The following is a 24,554-nucleotide window of genomic DNA, read 5'->3' on the forward strand; positions in this document are numbered from 1 at the left end:
GAAAAATAAACCGTGGATTGGTGAAGCTTGTTCCATGGGAATAGAGAGAAGAAAAGAGGAAAAACTGAAATTCTTACAGGATCCAGACCAGGCGAAAAGAGCTAATTATTTCAATGAAAGAAGGGAAGCAAGACGTACATGTAAGAACAAAAAAAGATAGATACTTGAAGTAAAAACTGAATTAGGTAGAAACAATTAATATTAAGAATAAAAACATTAGAGATTTATGTAAGGACACAAAGGAATTTAAGAAAGGATATCTGGTCAGGTTAAACGTGTTCAAGGGTGAGAATGGTGACTTGCTTGCAGACTCTCATTCCATCCTGAACAGATGGAAAAACTATTATAATTATGCCCATAATTATGGGCAACTATTAAATGTACGTAGGCCAAATAAAACGATCAGGAGACATTCAAATACAAACTGCTGAGCCATTTACATCCGAACCCACACTTTCTGAAGTCGAAATTTCGATAGAAAAACCGAAAAAAGTACAAGACTCCAGGTATCGATCGAATTCCAGCAGAATTAATACAAGAGGGTTGAAACGCTTTATCTAGTAAAATTTATAAGCTTGTACATGCTATTTGAGAAAAGAAAATTGTACGAGAACATTGGAAGGAGTCCATAATTTTATTGTACCTTCGAGGAATATCATTTTTGTTGTCGTACAAATTTTGTCCAATATTCTTTCTAGAAGATTAACTCTATAATATGTAGGTGGAATAATTATTAGGGATCATCAGTGTGGTTTTAGACGTAATAGATCGACTACTGATCAGACTTTTTGCATTCGACAGACATTGGAGAAAAAATGAGAGTAAAAAATAAGGGTACAGCACTTCAATTATTCATATATTACAAAAAGGCATATGACTCAGTTAATATAGAAATTTTATATTATAGTCTTATTGAATTTGGTACTCCCAAGAAATTATTTCGATTAATTAAAATGTGTCTCAGTGAAACGTACAGCAGAATTTGTATAGACCAGTTTCTGTCTGATGCTTTTCAAATTCATGCGGCTAAAACAAGAAGATGTAGTATTACCTTTTCTTTTTAACTATGCTCTTGAATATGCCATTAGGACAGACGTCTCAATAGGGCCTCCTCGGAGCACTTCCTCCTCTCTCTATTTTTTGTATGTAAAAGTGGAACAAGATGCGGGAGCAGTTCGTGTATCTCCGGATGACGTCATTGACCGCGACGTTTGAATAAACATCTGCAACCGCTACGATGTTGTGTCCATCTCCGAGGAAAGGATGTCCTTATTACCGCAAATGTATGAAGAAATAAAAGCTTTCATAGGGAAAGTGAAATTGTGGGAGTGGGTAACTGTTACCACTTTATTAATCTAAAATTGTTACCTAATTTGAATCAAGTCCAGTGTAACAAATGTAATGAAGTACTGAAGGACTTGAGAAAAGAATTTGAGACCAGACAAACTCCTTAAGAAATTTTATTCCTTCCGAAAATAACCGTCTATTGTGACAGTACAACTCAAAAGTGCAGCTTTGTGGCATTTCTCCCGCGACAGTTACAACTTAGCTCGCTCATGCTTGTAATATGAATCAACGATCGGCTATCTTCGGGATTGCGCTTATCTCTTCTGTTGACTACGCTATCTACATTTGCTCCCTGTAACAACTTTCATGCGTTGACCTTGAGACGCCTGCATTAGGAAATAGAGGATAATAGAGGGTTTGGAATTAAACGGGTTACATCAGCTGCTTCTCTATGCAAATGATCTGAATATTATTAGGAGAAAATTAAAAAATTATTAGGGAAAACACGAGAATTTTACTTGAAGCAAGTAACGCGGTAGTCTGCAAATAAATCACGAAAAAAAAAAAACAAAGTACATGATTATGTTTCGTGACCAGAACATTGTACGAAATGGAAATATAAAATTATTGTAAATTTATTTATGTTCAGTCTTTCTGAGTTTTATGTTTCTGAATACAATATAAATGTATTGAGTAAGTGTTAAAATTATGACATAGGGGTACAACTATGAAATAGTGTGATATACGACCTGCGACGAGTTGTATTCTCCTACGCACTGATACTTTCTTTCGCGGGAATGTGTTAGTTCGCAGTTAGAAGCTGAACTGTTGAAACGTTTATCATTATTGCGTTTTCGAGGAAAGTGAAAATTTTGGCGGCAAGTTCTTTTCTTGAATGAATATTCATTCTTACTCCTAAATGTTAGAAATATTAATTATATAATATATTCTTAAAGAGAAATAATCTACGTTTATAGCAAAGTATGTTTAATTGATTTCTTTTTTAAATTATGACATGTTTTGAGGCTATGATCTACAACATCAGTATGTCGCAAATATGAAATCTAGTATTTCATCTTTATACCCTGGTTTTCTGTTTCGTTACTAGTGTTGGCACCTTTACGAGGAGGGTAAACCTCACCTTCCAACAAACTTAGAAAACAATGGAATGAAAAGGCAATGCAAAAAGCCATGAAACAAGTTCGAGAAAAGGTGTGAGTGACTATTCATCTGGATTCAGTATTACGGTTGGGGAAAATAACTTCTAATGAAGATGCTGAATACTTGTTCTGTGCTTTTCTTAGTAGAGGCCATTTTGACTTTGCAGTTTTGTTAATATTGTAACTTGTTAATAGTATTCCATATTTGTTCAGATACGGAAATAAAATGTGGACTGACTTTTGGTAGCAGTCCTCCTGAATGTAGGCAACAAGCTTCGCAAGACTATCTACAAATAGCATACATTTAGGCGCTCTTGTTTACTAATCATGCGCAATGCGTTGTATCTGGAACTCAGTAAAATTAGGCGGCCCATTTTTTTTCTGGATCTATACCTCCATTTTTGTTAAGAAAATATGTTACATTTTGCGGAAATTATTATTTTTTCAAACATTTTATAACATCTTACGAACTTACATGTCCGGAGTACCATTCACAGGGACATTCATCAATAAACAGGACGATACTTTATGTTCAGTATTCAAAACATATAGGTTCCAAACGAAAAAAATAAAATGGTATTCTATATTTGTAATACTTCCTCTATTAATAAGGTTTTTTTTTTTTTGTAAATAATCTCTTTACACTGTATTGCATTGTACAGGGTCTTTCATAAGTAACGAGTCTATCGAAAAATTAACTATTTTGGATAATTTTTTGAAATGAAGTTCATCCTCACGAGGAAGAAATCTGCCCTGTGCCGTACAGTCGATTTGGAAACAAACACCCGCTCCCCTTGCACCAGAGCTATTAAACGAAAAAATGGTTAGTGTTTTAAACTTTTATTAAAACACATAAATGTAAAAACAGTTTCAATTGTTGACAAATTATGATGTATAATTTTCAAAATATCTTCCGTTCTGCTGAATGCACAAATGTAAGCGATGTATCAACACTTCATGGACTCTTCTGAGCATGTCAGGCATAACCATTTGTATCGTGTGTTCAATTCGTTCCACTAATTCAGGAATAGTGAGTGGCCTAGTCGCATAGATACGATCCTTGATAAATCCCCAGAAAAAGAAGTCAAATCAGGTGATCGTGGAGGCCAACGGATTGGATCTGTGCGACCGATCCACCTGCCTGGAAACACTTCATCTACGGAATAAACGCTTAATTTGAGCGACACTGTTTCCAAGTTCAAACCAGGCAGCAATTTTTCTCTTGTAAATAACGTTAAGTAGCTTTCTCTCGACTGTACGGTATCGAGAAGAGTTCTTTCTCGTGAGGATGAACATCATTCCAAAAAATTATCCAAAGTAGTTATTTCTTTCGATAGATTCGTTACTTATGAAAGACTTTGTATTTATTTATATTCCATAGTATTCATGCATTCGTACATCGCTTCACAGCTAGAATATGGAACATGTCAAACGAGAAAAAAATCTTAATAGTACTATAAAGTCTCAGTTATAGCCACAGTCTAGTTGAAATATATACAGAAGAAATATACTGTATACAGAACCGTGTAATCCATTGATTTGAAAGTAAGGTAATGTTCTTTTTTATGTATGAAAAGCGAACTTTCCTCCTGCCAAAGCGATTTATAGTTCCTCAGCTTTAGGTAAAACTGACTTAAAAACAAGACACTTTTTAAGAACTCACGAACTCAAAGCATTTTTGTTTCTGTATAGCGTAATATTCAATGTTCTTCCACTACATGCAACGCTGGATGAAGAATTACATACAGCACACAATGTAAGAGTAATTATTTGCATCGTGGTAAAGGAATGGAAACTCTCAAAAAAGTATCTGAAATAATACATTTCTGTTTTTTGGATAGAGACATCTTCCAGTATGCACTGCTCCGCTTGGTAACAAACTCCTAGAAACACACGCTTGCGATGCTTCAGCTACGTCTGGGATAAAGTATCGGAATAAAATTCCTAAACAGGAACTTGACATATTTCAATATACCGATGCATAACATTTCGATTAACGATAACGAATAATTCGATTAACTGCTTGTACGAGGATTCTTTGAAAAGTTCATACACTGACATGGAAATTAAACTAGGATTATTCTGAAACAATCTTTATTCCTCAATGTAATCTCTCCTGAGATTCACACACTTGTTCCACCGGTGCTGCAATGTTGCTACACCCTCCTTGTACACAGATTCCTCAGGTCTGCAAAAAAAGCCTTCTGCTGCTGCGATAACTTCTTCATTTGACGAGAATGTTAATGATAAACCAAAAGTTTCTTTTTGACTGTACTCGGCCTCTTCTCGCGAATTTTTCCTTTCAGTTGCTGCAGGAGATTTGAATAATATTTTCCGGTTATTGTTGTTCCCTTTTCTAGATAGTCACTCATGACTATCCCCTTAAAATAATTCCAGAATACGGACACCATGACTTTCCTAGCCGACTACAGCCTTTGCTTTCTTTGGAGACGGGCAATCACTGTGGTTCCATTGTTTAGATTGCTACTTTGTCTCTGGTATGTAGTGGTGGATCCAGGTTTCATCAGTGGTCACAAACAGCCTAAAAATTTCGGTGTATATTTCTCGGATCGAGCTAGACAATCCCTCGAAATTTGACATCGGACTAGCTTTTGTTCCGGTGTTAACAAACACAGAACCCACTTTGTGGAGACCTTGAACATGCCCAAGCACGGTCTACTCTAGTAGACTAGAGTCGACCGTGGCCTAAGACATTGACCAGACCTGCAGAACTGTAGCTCCTCAGAGCGACTGCTTTCTTACCCCCTTCTACCTCACCCACTTTTTCTACCAGTGTGGTTCCACGTTTTAGTTGAGCTCAGATATAGGCCTATCAACATTCATCCTAGCGGCGGCAGGTATACAATACGCGTACTGCAGTTTGAAGAGAACTGGAACATAGCAAAATCTAAACCCATGAAAAAATACTACTTCCAAAGGAAATGGGAATATCATTATTTTGTTGTTGAAGAATACGAAAGAATTGTTTGTTTACTGTGTCCCATCCAATTTATTTCTACTCGTCATTTCGATATTAAACGGCATTTCAACAAAGTCCATATTAAGAATTATGGAATAGACAAACTTTCGGGTAAGTTCATTATTACGAACTGTAGGCCTATATTGATTACTTACTTATGGTTTAAGTAACCCGGAGGTTCATTGCCGCCCTCACATAAGCCCGCCATCGGTCGCTATCCTGAGCAGAATAATCCAGTCTCTACCATCATATCCCACTTCCCTCAAATCCATTTTTATACATCCTCCTATCTACATCTCGGCCTCCCCAAAGGTCTTTTTCCCTCCGGCCTCCCAACTAACACTCTATATGCATTTCTGGTTTCGCTCATACATGCTACATGCCCTGTCCATCTCAAACGTCTGGATGTAATGTTCCTAATTATGATGTCAGATGAAGACTACAATGCGTGCAATTCTGCGTTGTGTAACTTTATCCATTCTCCTGTAACTTCATTCCTCTTAACCCCAAATATTTTCCTAAGCACCTTATTCTCAAACACCCTTAACCTCTGTTCCCCTCTCAAAGTGAGAGTCCAAGTTTCACAACCATACAGAACAACCGGTAATATAACTATTTTACAAATTCTAACTTTCAGGTTTTTGAGAGCAGACTGGATGACAGAAGCTTCTCAGCCGAATAATAACAGGCATTTTCCACATTTATTCTGCGTTTAATTTCCTCCCGAGTATCGTTTATATTTGTTACTGCTGCTTCAAGATATTTGAATTTTTCCACCTTTTCAAAGGATAAATTTCAATTTTTATATTTTCGTTTTGTACAATAGTCTAGTCACGAGACATCATCATATGGGCCGTTCAGAGCAAAAGTGGTTTAAGTCAAAAATGGGTAAACAGGGTTAAAGTAAACATTCTGTAAAATACAGCGCAAAGTAGCAATTAATATTCAATTTACTTAAACTATTAATAGTCAGTGGATAGGAAGGTCATATTAATTGCTATTTTTCGCTGTATTTTACAGAATTCTTACTTTAAACCTTACTAGCCAATTTTGCCTTACAACACTTTTGCTCTGAACGGCTCATATAGCCTACTTTATTTTTTCGGGATTTCCAAACCTATCTCTTGTATATTGATTATTTATTTATATATTGTTAAATTAAGTATATCACTCATTGTGTTCACTTTGTATTGAAATGAATGATGACATTTATATTAACTTTCAAGGTTCATTACTTAAGTGCTACAAATTTATGTTTCCGTAGGTGATTAAAGGAGGAAAGTTTTGGAAAATCTAAAGCAGGCTAGGTGCAAAGAAATCTCAATGAAACTACCGACAGAAAATCTAGCATAATCGTAAACCTTGAAACGACATAACGCATTATAAATACAATGACTTCATTACAATCTTTTTTTTTTAATTACAGTGCCGCCACTGATAGACTTTCCCACATCCGAAGAATGTCAACAACTCTACGTAGAAGTCAATCAACCCCAATAGAAGTGGAGTGAGGCTGACGTCATGTTTCCCCTACTTACGGGTTCTGCAGGCCTGGACATTGACTAAGATGTGGCGCACCCGTTCATTTGAGATGCGCATAAACTCGCAAATTTCCCGAACTTTCAGCCGACGATCATTCAACACTATATCGTGGATTTTTTCTACTATTTTCACTTGATGCTGTTATTGGACGTCCACTGCGGGAGTCGTCTTCCACACTCTCTGGCCCATGTTTAAATAGTGCCCCCAACGAGTTAGAAAGAGAATCTCTTTCTAACTCGTTGCGTGCCGCCCATTTTCTCATAGTCGAGAACACTGCAGCGGATTCCCCTAGTGTAACATCCATGCCTGCTTTAATTTCTGTTGGACTTATTCCCTTATTAAGATATACAGTGCGTTCGCTTCCCCCTGCGCCGGGCCAGCAAGCGCGGAGCATTAGTTAGCGACGTATATCAATCCTCAAGCTTATCCTACTCATTTATTGTTATCACTTGAGTACTAACCGTGTTACAAAAGATGCTGAAAGTGGTGTCCATCTGCATTGATGCATTCTTCACATCTTCTGATAAAATTTCCATTCACACGCTGAAGCTCTGACTGCTCACGGAAACCACCACGCGTGGACTTGAGGCGTTTTTTTAAAGTGCTTCAGTAAAGCAAACTGAGTGTTGAAACAGAACGCAATTAGGTCAGCTGACTGCAAAATGATGGACAGCTGTTGAGTGATTCTTAAGCATGGGTGGCAGTACGTTGGTAGGCTATATTATTGCTGCTCTGCGTGCTTGCTGTTCATCGCCTGGTCGCAGGGGGAAGCGAACACACTGTATTTAATGATGGCATAAAGCTCAATACTTTCCATTTTTGCCACTCTGTTCAGCGCACTAACTTCAAAATTAAACTACACTAAATGTAGTCAACTGAAAATTATGGTTTTTGGTGCTTGAAATAATGTAAACTGGCCGCGAACAACGGCGGCATTGTTGACCTTAGTCTGTGGATATGGGCTCTGTTGTTGATATGTTTTCATTGTCATCTATGTGCCAGGCCAAAAGTACCTCGTATTATCATTATCTTTAGTTGCTACATGAAATTTCCCTCTGTAAGTTTCAGGTTGGTTTGGATTCTTGGGTATGTGTATTACTTACTTACAAATGGCTTTTAAGGAACCCACACGTTCATTGCCGCCCTCACATAAACCCGCAATCGGTCCCTATCCTGTGCAAGTCTCTGTCATTAAATCCCACCTCCCTCAAATCCAGTTTAATATTATCCTCCCATCTACGTCTCGGTCTCCCCAAAGGTCTTTTTCCCTCTGACCTCCCAACTAACACTCTATATGCATTTCTGGATTCGCCCATATGTGCTACATGCCCTCCCCATCTCAAACCTCTGGATTTAATGTTTCTAATTATGTCAGGTGAAGAATACAATGCGTGCAGTTCTACATTGTGTAATTTTCTCCATTCTTTTGGGTATGTGTATATAACTAAAAAAAAGTTCGAATTTTAAAAAGTTAAAACCAGAAACATTTCGGAGACAACAAAAAATAAGAAACTGTCCTCGAACTCGGGGACATCTGGTACCGGTAACCCTTTACGTTTCACTCAAAATGACTCACGAGTTCAAAATTTAAGCAACCAAAACACACAGACGCATGTGATAATCTAAAAACTGTATAGGCCCTACTCTTTATTAAGTAATTAATTTAAATATATAATCATAAACACGAACATCACATCATAAATCATCCCAACTTTTATAATCATTGTTTGATCTATAGCGTTTGATATTTGTACAATGACAGCTCCCATGCAGCAGTCGCAAAAAGTGACACAAAAACACAAGTTCCAAGTTTTACATACAAATTCTTGATTAGATGTCATCTAAAGCTCCAGAGAAAGATCGGCATTTTGTATAAAATGGACATGTTGTTCCGAAAGGGTGGAGTTGTTCCGAAAGGGTGGAGTGTGAAAATAGCAAAGCTATATCATTAATTACCAACATCATGAGCCTTTATGTATTAGATCCCAGTGGATCTGTTACGGTTTCGTGCCAGCAGTTATATTATTAACAGTGATAAAAAATTTCTGTCTTAAGTAATCCCCGTATATATGTTTCTTTCAGAAAAAAAGGGCTCAAAAGAAAAAAAAAAAAGAAAATAAGTAATGTTATGCGTAAATTTTCTTAGTAATAATTATTAAAAATAACAAAACTTATAATTTTAGAGACAGAGATGTGAGTGCTAGATCAAATCGTGTGCTTCTTCTGTTGTGTTACAGGCTCTATACCTCCAGTTGGTGCTTTCGTTGGAAGCTTATGTGCTGGCCCACTAATGCAATTAGGAGGCTGCCGACGAACCCTGATGTTGAGCTCCCCACTATGGGTAACAGGATGGTTGCTCATTGCACTTGGAAACACTTATGAGATTATTCTTTTTGCCAGAATTCTTACCGGCTTCTGTGTTGGACTTGTAACTCCATCAACTGCTGTATATGTAAGTGTGGGATTATTATTATTATTATTATTATTATTATTATTATTATTATTATTACGCTATAATACGACGTAGGCATAATTATCCTATCTGCTCCAAACTTCTGACATAAACAGTATTCCTTGACTTACAAGTATCTTTCTGACGTCTTCAGAGACAATTTGAGAAAATAAATAAAATTCGTCATTGTCAGCATTATCATAATCATCAACATGAAATAATAGGCCCAATGTCTGTTCCAACTTCAAAGATTCCATTTTCCTAGGACGAGCCTCATTATCTTACTACCGGACTAATATTCTTACGTCAATATTGTAATTCTATTATTTTTTATTCTCTGCAAGTATTCAATCCATATATTTATAATTTTCTACAGACTGAATTTTAACTCTTTATTACTTCTAAAATAACATCTAGAATTGTTTTTATGCTATTAGCGAGCTATGTTGCTTAATATTTTTATTAACTGTCCAAATTTTATTATTATATACTATTCTGCATATGTGTCGTACATCTACTATAAATGAAAGTACGTGGGTGGTTCAATAAGTAATGCATATCATTTTTTTCTCGGCTGCCTTTCATTGGAAAATAACGAAATTTTACAGCTTTAAAGCTTCCTGCATTTCGTCATATAGTTTCGCCGTTTCCTGTTAGATGGCTGTGATGTAGTATAGTTTTAAAATGGCGACTGCACGTGAAACACGTACAAAGCAGAAAGCTGTGACTGAATTTCTCTTTGTGGAGCAGGAAACCATTGCAAACATTCACAGGCGCTTACAACATGTCTATGGGGATCAAGCAGTGGATAGGAATCTGTCAGTTGTTGGGTTAGCAGTGTGTCAGCAATAGAACGAGGTAAAGCGTCTGTCAGATCTTCCTCGTCAGGATGACCACATGCTGCTGTAATACCGGAGACAGTTGAAAGCACAGATAGACTTATTCCGGACGACGGACAAGTAACATCCAAACAACTTGCTGTACAAATCGGCACCTCTGTGTGTAGTGTTCACACAATTATCCACCACTTAGGCTATTCAAAGGTTTGTGCCAAGTGGGTCCCTAAGTGTCTGACGACAATAAAGAACAAAGAAGGACTATTTGTGCAGAGTTGCTTGAAACTGATTTCTTATCCAACATTGTCACAGGGGATGAGACGCGGATTCACCATTTTGAGCCTGAGACCAAAAGACGATCCATTGAGTGGCATTACAGAAATTCCCCTAAGAAAAAGTTCAAATCAGGACCCTTAGCCAGAAGGTTATGGCTACAGTCTTCTGGAAATCTGAAGAAGTGATTCTGATTGACACATTGCCAGCTCGTGAAACAATAAACTCAGAGGTTTACATCAAGACTCTGAAGAAGTTGAAGAGATTATTTAGGCGTGTTCATCCCCATAAAGATGTCAACAAAATTCTCCTTCTCCATGACAATGCGAGGTCACACATAAGCGTGCGCAATCGTTAAGAAATCACAAAACTTGGGTGGACAGTCCTTCCTCACTCGCCCTACAGTCCGGATCTCGCATTATCTGACTTTCATTTGTTTGGTCCCCTGAAGGATGCGATATGATGATGATGAGCAGGTCATAAGAGACGTCAGGACGTGGCTGAGAGAAAGACCAGTTGAATGGTACTGAGATGCCATGCAGGCTCTAACATCTTTCTTGTGAAATTAAAATAGTTTTATTTACTGTGAAAATACTTATAAAATAAGTAGATTATGTAATAGTACTAATATGTTTCATTCATTATTTTCCCACCATTCTCACTAGAATTATGATCTAGTACATATTTAAATAATTTCGAGGAAACGTTTCGGAAAAATGTCCCTTTTTTGAGATTCTAAATTAGGTCATCCTAACTTATCCTCCAGCTAGGTGCATTCTCCACCCACACCAAGTGACTACACTAAGGTTTCCTGAGCATCCAGATTTTGAGAAGGCAACTCCACTCGTCCCTAGATCAGCATAGGTGGCATAGGGCCATAGATTTCAATGGAGACTATGTGGAAAAATAGTTATTTGTAGCCAATTAATTGGGGAATAATGTGGTATATTTGAATTTGTAATAAAACAAACTTTGAATGAGAAAAAAAAAATATTTGCATTACTTATTAAACTCCCTAGTATATTTTAATTTGCCAAATACGGCATAATGAAATTCGTGACGTGTGCAGCTCAGTTTCTGAACCCGACGTTTGTGAAGTACGGTGATCAAAGAGAGCCTTGCTAAGTTAACTACTGTAGTTGGTATCCCTGTGATGTCTAACAAGGGAACCTTCTATCATGGTGAATTGAGAAGGCGGTAATGCCGTATACTTTATTTTTGGAAAGAGGAGGCAAAAGTAAGTCAGTAGGTGAAATTTTTCCGCCTAAGCTCCATAGGGACAAAAGTTATGGGACTGTAAATTTAACGAAACAGTCTGTGGGAAGTGACTCAATGTGGACACTTAAAGGTTAAAATGAAGTTGTTTCGAAGTCACTGCATTGCAAACGAGATGAAATAGCTGTTGTGCGTTTTAAATAGTACTGCGTATTATCTCTAGGAGGCAGCCATCTACTTTCATCTTACAAAAAGACAGGTCTTGCTCGAGCTAATTCTGCTGTTGTAGCTACTCTTATGTCTGATTTGTGTTCAGACTGTGTGACTGATCACTGATCAAACACTCCTCGCCTCTCATCGTACGAATTCGTAAGCCAGCTCTTCTCCTCTCACGGAAGGGTATGCATGTTGACGCTACTACACATTAAAGCTCCAATCTAAAGTTTTATTTCTCAATCGTGGTCTGTTGGGGTGCGTGACAAGTAATTGTTGCCATCTGTATCATATACAGGATGCTGGTGCGCGAGTTTGGGACCAGTACGTTAAACCGTCATTCGCAGACATCTGGATGTTAAATCAATTGAGGGATGAGTTAAAGGTCGAACCGGAGTGCGTGGAAACGTACACGTCGCTCCTTATTGACGAGACACCAAATTTGGACGTGGAAGACGAGCAGCAAGTTTATGGTGACATCGAAGATGAACCAATGATGGAACGCCAATAAGATGGCCAGAAAGCAGAGGACGCTGAAGAGATGAAAACATCTTCGCAAACCACCACGTCTTCTTAAGCTCCCTCTCCTAAAAGAATCAGACGATGATTACAAGCAAAAAGCGCTCGACGATACAGTCAGCAGAAAGAGACGGTTCTTCACTTCTGTAAAAAATCGATTCCCTCTCATCACACAGAAGATTCTTTACGATTACGATGCAAAAGTGAAGAAAAAGAAGAATAAGAAGAAACTTGGAATAGCTGACATTAATGCCATGGTTCTGCAGCATTTCAAACAATTGTGAAGTACAAATGCTATCATTCATGACAGAACTATCAGGCCTACAGGTGAAGGCTCAAATTGATAGTGATAACCGTCTTAACTTCAGAGCTTCTGACTCCTGGGTATGGAGATTCAAGCAGCGCAATCATATCGTTTCTCGTTCTGCGACATATAATGTGAGCAGGAATTTCGCATCAAAAGAGGCAGAGGTGAAGTAGAATTCGGACAATTTTGTGTTGAAGATGAAGCAGTTGTACATCGATCGTGGCTTCAGTCCTCGCCAGATCCTCAACACTGATCAAAGTCGATTTGAAATAGAGATTCACTCCAGGCGAACTCTGCGTTTCAAATGAAGGAAGACGATTTATGCCACATTAGGATCAGAGGCTGCTACGACACACTCCTAAATGATTATTCCAGTCATTTCCATGGATGGACATATCTTCTCCCTAATATATCTCGTGTCAGCTGAATGACAGAGAAAGTTCTTTAAATATAAACCTGCTGACCCATACAACATCAAATCAGATGCTTCTGGTTCATCAAATATGCGGAAGACAGATATGATGGATATGCTTTCGCAAGTATTTTCGCCCAGCATTTCTTCATTTCACGAAGATCGATGTCCATAATGTTTCAATGCAAATGCACAACAGCTGTAATATCACGTTTGCAATGCAGTGACTTCGAAAACAACTTCATTTTAACCTTTAAGTGTGCACATTGAGTCACTTCCCACAGACTTTTATGTTAAATTTACAGTCCCATAACTCTTGTCTCTATGGAGCGCAGGCAGAAAAATTTCACCTACTGACTTATTTTTACCCCCTCTTTCCAAAAATATACGGCATTACCGTCTTTTCAATTCACCATGAAAGAAGGTTCCCTTATAAGTGGTCGCGCATGCAGTACCGATTCGAATCCAAGTCATGCCTGGAAATTGGCGGACAAGGTCGCAGTTGGAGTTTTCCCATTTCCTCAAATTAGGCGTCACATCATTCCACCTAATTTCTATTCGTTATCATTTCATAGCATTTTCTAATTGCCAGATAGTGACTCACAGAGGGGGCTGATCTAGGGATGAGTGGGGTTGTCTGCTCAAAATCTGGACACTCAGGAAACCTTAGTGTAGTCACCTGGTGTGGATGGAGAATGTGCTTAACTGGAGGGTAAGTTAGGGTAATCTAATTTAGAATCTCAAAAAACGAGACACTTTCCTGAAATGTTTCCTTGAAATGATTTAAATACATACTATATCATAATTCTAGTGAAAATGGCGAGAAAATAATGAATTTTTTTAAGTAGGTTATTTTACGACGCTGTATCAACATCTTAGGTTATTTAGTGTCTGAATGAGATGAAGGTGTTAATGCCGGTGAAGTGAGTCCAGGGTCCAGCACCGAAAGTTACCCAGGATTTACTCAAATTGGGTTGAGGGAAAACCCCGGAAAAAACTTCAACCAGGTAACTTGCCCTGACCAGGATTCGAACCTGGACCACCTGGTTTCACGGCCAGATGCGCTAACCGTTACTCCACAGGTGTGGACAAAATAATGAATAAAACATATTAGCACTATTACATAATCTACATATTAGCACTATTACATAATCTGCTTCTTTTATAAGTCACAGTAAATAAAAAAATATTTTAATTTCACAAGAAAGAAATACTTACGTAAACATCAACACATTGTTTAACATGATTATTACTAATTTAGCAAGATGAAGCTAATGTGAGATGAGGCATTTGCATTATTGTATTTTTCAGTTGAGTGTATTTCGTTCAAGAGCTTAGGGTTTTGTAATAGAATTTCGTGGAATTCGTAACAAGAAATATCTTGAAAATTAGTTTTCAATACGACAATGGCTTTGATTGTGTCATATGGAACCTCTTTTCTTTATCTGTCCACAGAGAATTTATTACCGAAAATATCCTCTCCACTCCAGTATTGATTCCTAGAATTGCTAACATGTGTGTGCCTAATGCCTACCCACTTCACTTAACGTGATTCGGATTCAACATAAGAGAAAGTTTAAAAGATATATTTTCACTACTAAGACTTTTAAATATGCCAGATCATTTTTCTCCAAGATCAGTATCAGAATTCCATTCATTTTTCTTCTTTCAAACACATTTATAACATGACTGACATCATCAAATAGTTTATATTCTGATATAACATTCACAATATTTTGATCCACACTATCAGCCTATGAACTGACACTTGTATTTCTTTCCAACTTAGCGAATTTCTAATGTAATTCAGCTGAAACTTTGTAAAACTTTCAAAAAACGTATATAATTTTTCTAAATATTCAATAAAAGTGTCATAAAAGTTACTTCCAATTTCAAATACTCTTCATCTTCGAGTTCTCTCAAGTGATTGTGGGCTCAGTGTTTGAAAACACTGTAATTTTCTGCTCCTAATTTTACTTGGTACATATATTGGCAATCTAGTTGCTGAAGAACTAGGCATCACATAGATTTTTCTTTCTATTTTCATAACACTCAAAGCAAATGTTTTAATTGGCTCAGGACAAAAGTAAGCCATAAGAGACTAATGACTGATTTCAAGAGAATGGGGCATATTTTCTAGGAAAGAAAATACGATTTCAGTCTTTCATACATACCAATTATTCTTGTTACTGCTGCTTTTAACATAGCCATCTCGTTTTCATGCTATGAAGTATCTGTTGGTACTCTACTACCACGAAATTACAAAGGTATTTCAAATTGTTCTAACCGAACTGCAAAAATGTGGGGGGGGGGGGAAGTATTTTATCCAACATAGCTTCAATATGAACCAATAATACATCACAGATGGCCTGCACCACATTATGAAGAATGTGAGCAACACAGCCAATACCGGTACCACAAATCTGTCTTGAGTAATGACTTCAATAGTGGCAATAAATCAATTTTACATTATATTCTAGAGAGATGCACACAATGACAGCCTGTGAAAAATCACAACAGTGCATGCCACACACACACACACATCAATCTTCTGGTTTCACGCTGTGCTGCATCGTGCTCACACAGGCGGTACTGTGTGGCTGTTAAAAACCAAAGCTTAATGCTATATAGCCTTGTTAGAGCTGTTTTTCTAAACTCTGCTTATACTTTATATGATATGCAAGCTATTTTGCTTTTGTGTGGAATGTCATCACAGCTATCATGTATATTGCACTTCATACACTGAGCACCAGAACTGTGGGAAACACACAGAAACAGAATGTCCGGTACATTACTTTCACACCCATTTGTAATAATTATTACAATAACGTAATAATAACTATATCTTCATCTTACGATGTTTGGTGACGTATACACGTCCGTTGATGTGACATATTAATGAATTTAAATACTATTATAGTCACAATCATGCCATGGTATGAAAGAAAAATTTCACAACCTCGAGCGGGAATCGAACCTACGACTTCCTGTTCTCCAGTCAGGCGCTCTACCACTGAGCTATCGAATTCGTCTCACGCCAAAGGCTTGCTGACTAGATCAGACGCTATGGACAGTACTCTATAAGAGAGTCGCCAGTATGAAAGGATAATTCCAAGTGTTTGGCGTGAGACGAACTCGATAGCTAAGTGGTAGAGCGCTTGACCGGAGAACAGGAAGTCGCAGGTTCGATTCCCGCTCGAGGTTGTGAAATTTTTCTTTCATACCATGGCATGATTATGACTATAATAGTATTTAAATTCATTAATATGTCACATCAACGGACGTGTATACGTCACCAAACAGCGTAAGATGAAGATTACATTTGTAAAAGTTTCTTTCAACCCATAAGCAGTGCTGACTAGATCAGACGCTATGGACAGTACTCTATAACAGAGTCGCCAGTATGAAAGGATAATTCCAAGTCTTTAGCTGAGACGAACTCGATAGCTCAGTGGTAGCGCGCCTGACCGGAGAACAGGAAGTCGCAGGTTCGATTCCCGCTCGAGGTTGTGAAATTTTTCTTTTATACCATGGCATGATTGTGACTATAATAGTATTTAAATTCATTAATAATAATTACAATAATGTAATAATAATAATAATTACAATAATGTAATTATATTTTAATCAAAGGTAAATAAGAGTGCCTACATGTAATCAGACTGTTCTGGTATGAGGTGGTTGTTACACAATAACTATGATAGCATTCCATCAACTACCTCGTGCATCATAAAATGTACGCAGAGTTGCAGAAAAACATCTCTAACAAGGAAATAAAAGTGTCTCTGGACCCATGTTCACATAACATGCTCTACATATGAGGAATGTTTCCCTAAAGTTGTGACATACCTTTTTATCACACCTTGTATAGTTCTTTTGATAGAAATTAATCTGAAAGACTCAAAATGGCGAAAATGTGAATTTTACATTCAAAATGCTTTTATATTTTATTTTGGTGTGTACAACAATTTTAATTCACAATTTCAACATATACATGTGGTTGCTTTAGAAATGAAAAAGGTCTCACAGATTAAATCATGTTATGTTATGCAAGATGAAATCATACAAAATTTTCTTCCTTTATTTTCAGGTCAGTGAATGTTCACATGCCGAAATCCGCGGAGTTCTTGGATGCCTGCCAGCTTTATTCATGGCAACTGGTATTCTCTTATCTTATGTAATGGGTGCTTGGTTGCCATGGAATCAACTGGCCTGGGCATCAGCAATTTTCCCAGCTCTTCTACTGATCGTTATGATACCACTACCCGAATCTCCTGCATGGCTGCTCTCAAGAGGTAGAATTGAAGATGCAGAGAAGTCAATGAAGTGGTTACATCACCCACCACGCAATCCTGAAACAGAAAGTCCTGTGTATATTATCAGTTCCGAAGAAATTGTTTCCAATCAGAAAGGTGCTTTCAGCATAAATGAAGTTTTTCGTCGCCCTGTTCTTTTTCCTTTTGCACTTACCTTCGTTTTACTGATATTCCAACAAGTCAGTGGAATTGATGCTATAATATTCTACACTGTATCTATTTTTCACTCAGCTGGAAGTCAAGTGAATGATCATTTAGCTACTATTATAGTTGGTTTGGTACAATTGGTTGCAAATTTCCTGTCTCTTTTTGTTGTGGATCGTGCTGGAAGGAAACCACTGCTCATTGGATCAGGAGCACTCATGTGTGTGGCTCTTGCAGCTTTGAGTACACACTTCTACTTGCAGGAGAACAACATGGCTGAGGGTCTGGGGTTGTTACCACTCATCAGTCTTATGGTATTCATGGTAGGCTTCTCCTTAGGATACTGCAGTATTCCATTTCTACTTATGGGAGAACTGATTCCAGAGAAGCAAAGAAGCTTTCTCAGTTCAATTGCTGGATCTCTCAATCTTGGAATGACATTTATTGTTATAAAAACTTATCATGATCTCATGACTTCTATAGGAAAGGATGGAACGTTTATGTTGTACTCTGCTGTGTGCTTCTCCAGTTGCATTTTTGTCTATTTCCTAGTTCCAGAAACAAAGGGTAAATCACTTATAGAAATTGAGGAAATATTTGAATTGACAGACATATCAAAAAAAGCACACGAGACCAAGAAAGAAATTGCAACTTCTACAGCAAAAAGTACAAAAATCGCATCATTAAAAGAAATGAATACGACTCCAGAAGATGCTGATACTAACATTACAACAGAAAAGAGAAAAAATTAATCTATTGTTGAGTGTAATATTGCTGCTGTTAAAATTAATTATTCCTGATGGTGAAATTAGAAACATTGTGGATTTGTTTTTGTAAGTCAAACAGTGCATCTTGATTTGTTACTGAATAGTTAGTTATGTAGGTACAGATTACTCTCATCATACCGTCCAAACTGATGTTGAAATGAAATAAGTCTGTGAAATTTTCAAGACAAAAATTTAATAATTGCTATGTAATTGTAATGCCAGCAAATTCACAGTTAAGTCACTGCATCAGTTGAAAAAAATCATCTTTTCACTTTGCTACACTCAGTGGGTGAAATAAACTCTTCTGAATCGTCATCAACTAGAATCTACTTCACGATTTTACCAGCATTTCTACATTATAAGAATAATTTTTCTACAATAATTTAGGGTATATATGGTTTACTGTATCTTATTCACGAATAACTTTCCTTTAACAGAAACGATTAGAAGAAAATACAAACACACAATGTATATACACGACAGCATGCCAGAAACCACTTTTTCGTTATCGGAAATACTTTTTCAGTTTTGCATACATTACGGTATTTTTAAACACACTAAAATCCCATACATTATAATGCAAAGATATTTCATTTTTACGTTATCATTACTTGTGATCATTTCACTATCTTTAAAGTCGATATTTTTTCAGTCTATAACAATATCTGATCTTTCAGTTGATAGGCACCCAATTTCCTCGTACACCTCATACATATCAGCACAGCAAAGTTCATTGGCAATCATTGAGCGAATTTTATTATGACGGTCAATTCTTAGTAATTCTTCCTTCCAGCAAAAAATCAGTATATGAGCTAAGGTTTCTTGTTCACCGCATCTTCTGCAATGTATAGTACCAAGGCTTCTGCTTGGGAAGATTCTGACTGGCATAACGTTGCAGCTCATTTTGATCGCTTCAGTCCTTTGGCTGCAGGAGAGACTCTTCTTGTTGGAAATACAGTGGCAGGCAGTTCACTCCATTTCTTAAAGGAGTCTTCTTCTCAAACATTTTGGATGAAAATCTTTAACTTAGTCCGGCCAAAGGAGTAAGTGACTAATACTCTGATCAATTTGAAGGTTTCAGGTAACAACAATATAAGGACTGTTTTCATCCATAAGCAGCCGACACACATTTATGTGCTGAAGAAATGCTTCTCACTGAGCTCTAAAAGCTCCTAGACCTCTTAACTTTTGCAGTGCATATATCATGGCATCAGGGATGTCTGTTGGTAATCCTATGATTTCTTTAACAGAGCTACAGGTAATTTTATCGATGTTAGCTAGAAATTTTGCAGTTAGATCCTTCAATGATACACATTTCAGGGGATATATGAGCTGCAGCCAGATATCTGATTAATGATGTTTAACTTTTGGTCAGGAATCAGCAAGGGGGATGACACAATTTGGTTCAGGTTTGTAGTGAGTTGAGCAATAACTTTAGAGGCGTTGAATTTTATTTTCTCATGTCATTGGGTGAAGTTCAATAGTTTGTCACCGCCTGCTTGAACACATCCATGCATTCCATGGTTGCTTATACTGCCTACTCAATGGTCAAACATGTAACATGAATAGAAAAAAATTGTCGCTAGATGGCAGCTCCTAATGACTAGTGAAATCACTTGTGGATATAGGTTCTATGCTTTATCTTTGTAGTATGTGATTAAAATATTACTTTATTTCAAGACTCTAATAGCTTCTTCTTCCTCTTCGTTAATTCATTATATTCTTTGCTCTTGAAAGAACAAGAAAATCAGAAAACTTTTTCTGTATTGAACTTACTTACATCGCTAAGTAGAGGTTTCACGAATTTATCCACAAGAGTTTCTGACACAAGTTTCTGATGGTTATTATTCCTAACACACTTCAATATGTCACACTGGCACAAAATAGATAAAACATCGTTTTTTTTTCATAGTTTAGAATAGATATACGGATGAACACAGTATATTTGGTGCTGCCACCTACCATTTCAGCGAAAATATTGTTAGAATGGTCTTATGAGCAGGCAGTATAAACAGCCATCGGATGCGTTCAAGCAGCCAGTGTAGTTTGTAGAAGGTAAATTAGTGAGGAAAACAAACCAGAGTAAACTTAAGCACTACTTCAAATTCTGTTGATCCTACTGCGGTACCATGTGTATATTATTTGTTGTATATAATAACTTTTTTTTTAACTTAAATATTTTCTTTGTGTTATAATTTTAAAATTGAGTGATATGTATATTTTGTATAGGTGTAGTGGGTTTCTTGAGAGTGTTTCGAACCATACACGGACTGTAAACACAGCTGCAGTAATGAAAGCTAACAAGCAAACATCCTTTTTTTTTTCTTTTACCATGTTAATAATATTAAAAAAAATTTTGGCCACTCGAGCGTGATTACATGAGCCGCCCCAAAAGTAAGTTTCCCTGGGGCTGTTTACAGAAAGAAAACAAAGAAAACAATTTCATGGAAAGATTTATTGGAACAGATATAACAATTGTTGAGCTATTTTTCAACATATTCCCCACCAGAATTGAGGCATTTATCATATCATGGGATCAACAGAGGTGCAGACAGCTGTCACACATTGGTTCTGAACCCAGGCAGCAGGCTTCTACGACACAGTGATACAAAAGTTGATCCCATGATATGAAAAATATCTCAATTCTGGTGGTGAATATATTGAAAAATAGTTCATCAATTGCTGTATCTGTTGCAATAAATTTTTCCGTGAAATTGTGTTTTCTTTCTGTAAATGGCCCCAGGAAATTTTACTTTCTAGACTTTTTTATTTGTCCCCATGACAATGTTTGCTTGTAAGATATGTTGTGGAATAGCTTTGCATTATCAAATGTCAAATCAAAACAACTTTGTTTGAATAAAACTTTCTCTTTTTTTTTTCTCCCATTATAACATACTTTTCAAAATAAAGTATAAATAATAGTATTTTTTATGTATGTTATGCTGCGATTTCACTGTACTACCTATTTCACATATAATAAAATACCAATGTTTAAAAGCAATCAACTATTTTTTTAACATATTTATAAAGCTGGAACATAAGGCAGTCCTTTTGTGAATTATAAAAACATGCATGATGTTGTAATTGTATAAATATTATTACTTTTTACAGCAAAGAATAAAGTATCCTCTTGTAACTTTCTTTACTGAACTTTTTTTGGCCAGAATTGTTAATTTGTGAGAACTGATAATGTGCATGTGTGTTTTAAAATTGAGTTGAGTGTTCAGGAAGTGCTGGGGGTGTGTTTTTGTATGTTTGTATATTTCATATTGTTCTAGATTGTCAAGTTTCTGTTATTCCTAGCTTTCAACCACACACCCGTCAACAATGGATATTCCACTCAATACAGTAGTCGTTATTGGATTCCACAGGACAACAATGACAACTCACGTGAATTATTGAGGAGAACAACAATGTACTCCTAATCTCAACTAATGTTCACAAAGCACTATTTACAAAACAAAACTGCCAGTTCTCAGTTCAGTTCATTTGCCCTGGCTAGTTCTTCTAGCTCACTCACTCAAGTTCATGGTACGTCGAACCCAAGACTTTCAGATAAAGTTCACTGCACGTCGAACCCAAGACTTCCGGATAAAGTTCACTGCACGTCGAACCCAAGACTTCCGGACGCGTTGCTTCTGCCTAGACACTGCCACAGTTACTCAAGTTCACTGCACATCGAATCCAAGGCTTCCGGACGCGTTGCTTCCATATGTCGAACCCCTATCTCGAAGGCTGGCTTCCTTGCTCGCTCGCTGCTGATTCACAAACTGACTGACCAAACTAAACCGACTGAAACTTCGAAGGCTGCTCACGTTTTTATTTACTAAATCACACGTTCTCGTACCTTCGATCTTCGGGAACAATCTGTTTCCAGACGTTTTCCCCCTCCGTCCATCCTCTCCACTCTGCGCCGGGCCGTAGCTTCCCTTGCCGCGCCGCGTTTCAGCATCCGCCGAAGCCCGAGCCCCTGGCGCCTCAGTGCCCACTAAAGCTCGCCTTCCTGCGCCCTCCCTTCTGCTGGACGTCCGCTCGACTCCCGAGGCAACGAGAACCTTCCGGCACATTTGCCACAATACAATTTCCTGTCAATACGAGACTTAGCACTGTTTTTCATGAACAGGACTCCCAATATCAGGTCTAACAGTTTTTCAATTTCCGAGATTTTGTAAAAAGCACTTCCTAACCTTGTATCATAATTAGACATCGGATTTTTAAGCACTAAAAATTGCAGTTTTAGGTGCCTAAAATAAGCTCAAAATTTGTAAAATTAGGCTCTATTTTAATGAAAATAGGCATTTTAGGCACATCAAGGTATCATACTTATTTCTTTCACTGAAATTTTTAGTTATACACTAAAATACGCACAAAAAAGTATGTTTAAACATTAAAAAAGAATACTATATTATATTTATAAACAGAGCTGCACAAATTTAATATATTGAAACTAATGAAATAATGATTATTGATATCAAGATTACTCATTTTAAGTTATTGAAATTCAGTTCCATGCTCAGACTTTATTATAATTATCTGCACAGTACACCACCAGAATTTTTTCTAAATTCTCCACAGTTAACCTTTGCCTTTTGTCACTGAGAATCATTTTGAAAGCAGAAAAACTTCTTTCAACCGAAACTGATGTGAGAGGCGCAAATTTTAAATTAGGTACAATAGAAACATCAATACTTACTGGAACATTTACACTTTCCCCCGATATCACTCTTGATACTTTTTCCAACAATGAAAATCCTACATTCTTATTTAATACGTTGTCCCACTTATTTTTAACTTTTTTCCCAGTTTCGCCCAAAGCAGAATGTATGTTCACTTGAGCTTCCTTTACTATTGCTATTTGCCTACAAAGAGATTGTTTTTCACGTTCTAATTGTTCAATGCTTGCAGGTATGAAAGAAAAGTTTGATGTTATGTAGGCAATATCGTTTTTCACTCGTGAGTCATTCAGACAATCTTTCACTGCTTTCACACACGCTGCACTATCAGTTTCAGGTAATTTATCAATAACTGTGACCACTTCTTTAAAATACTTAGAATAATACACCACTGACTGAATCCAGGTTCCCCATCGTGTAACAACCGGCTGAGGTGGGAGTGGGATATCTGGAAAGTTCTCTCTGAATATTGAAATCCTGGATGGGGCTTTACAAAAACATTTTTTTGTGTTAGAAATAAACGAATTGACAAGAGGAAATTCATTCCGGATTGTTTCAGAAATCCTGTGAAGGCCATGTGCTAGACAGGTTACATGCGTGAGGTTAGGATAAAATGTTTTAAGAAGTGGAGCTGCAGCAACCATGTATGAGGCAGCATCAGTATAAAACAACAGAACTTTAGAATCGTCTATATTACCTGAGTATAAAGACTGTAGGCCTTTATTTACAAAATAAGCAATGGCTTGGCTATTCACTTTCGAAAGTTCCTTAACACATACGAGGTGTGGAATCGAAGGTCCATCAGGACTAAGTTTTCCTACTACCATATTTGCTATATACCTATTCATAGGATCTGAGGTTTCATCCACAGAGACCCATATGTAAGAATCACCTATATCCTCCCGGATGGAAGCTAAAGTTTCATTGTATATTCTGTCTAAGTAATTTTTTCTTAGGGTCGACTCAGATGGGATATTTTGTTTGCAGTATTTTTGTAAAAACTGTCTTAAAACCGGATTTTCAATTGCATTCCAGGGAATGTTAGCAGCAACAAACGCTCTGGTTAAATCAGCATAGAAATTGCTGCTGAGATTGGATGAAGTAGGCTGTGTTAGTAAAGTTTGTTGCAGTTGATTTTTCTGCTGAGCTTTAGCCTTATGAGCCGCTCCTTGCACATGCTGCTTTAGGTGGCACTTCTTTTCTTGCGAAATCTAAAAATGTAAAGTAAACTGAATTAAAATAAAATCCTAATTGTTGTATTGCCGTATTTCTATCACAAAGTTAGTGGGTTCGAACAATCAAAATATTAATGACCTGCAAATACTTTAACTATCGGAATTTAAAAGGTTAAAGTGTAGTGGTCTTAAAAAGAATTATACCTCAGGATAGCTCAGTCAATGTATAAATATTATAGGCCTACTCATTAAAATTAATAGAATTTATATATTTCAACTATCG

The 24,554-nt window shown here is 37.0% G+C and overlaps 2 protein-coding genes across 7 annotated transcripts in view; one reads left to right on the forward strand and one right to left on the reverse strand.

Annotated features, from left to right (window-relative positions):
* The window catches only part of LOC138703283 (facilitated trehalose transporter Tret1-like), a 129,365-nt gene extending 107,801 nt beyond the window's left edge, over nucleotides 1-21,564 (forward strand). The window contains exons 3-4 of the mRNA XM_069831034.1: nucleotides 9,207-9,421; nucleotides 17,287-21,564. Of these exons, the coding sequence (XP_069687135.1) occupies nucleotides 9,207-9,421; nucleotides 17,287-18,408 (1,337 nt within the window). The 3' untranslated portion in view covers nucleotides 18,409-21,564. The remainder of the gene's footprint in view (nucleotides 1-9,206; nucleotides 9,422-17,286) is intronic.
* Nucleotides 17,114-24,554, reverse strand: part of U4-U6-60K (U4-U6 small nuclear riboprotein factor 60K) — a 76,184-nt gene continuing 68,743 nt past the window's right edge. For 2 of the 6 annotated variants that reach the window (XR_011333074.1, XM_069831035.1), the window contains one exon: nucleotides 17,114-17,548. The gene's annotated coding sequence lies outside the window, so the exon portion shown is untranslated. Of the gene's footprint in view, nucleotides 18,205-22,270; nucleotides 22,479-24,554 lie in introns of all 6 variants that reach the window. The other 4 variants (XR_011333072.1, XR_011333073.1, XR_011333071.1 and 1 more) reach the window with 4 other exon arrangements.

The sequence above is a fragment of the Periplaneta americana genome, chromosome 7 (genome assembly GCF_040183065.1).
Source record: "Periplaneta americana isolate PAMFEO1 chromosome 7, P.americana_PAMFEO1_priV1, whole genome shotgun sequence".
In the NCBI taxonomy this organism is placed as follows: Eukaryota; Metazoa; Arthropoda; class Insecta; order Blattodea; family Blattidae; genus Periplaneta; species Periplaneta americana.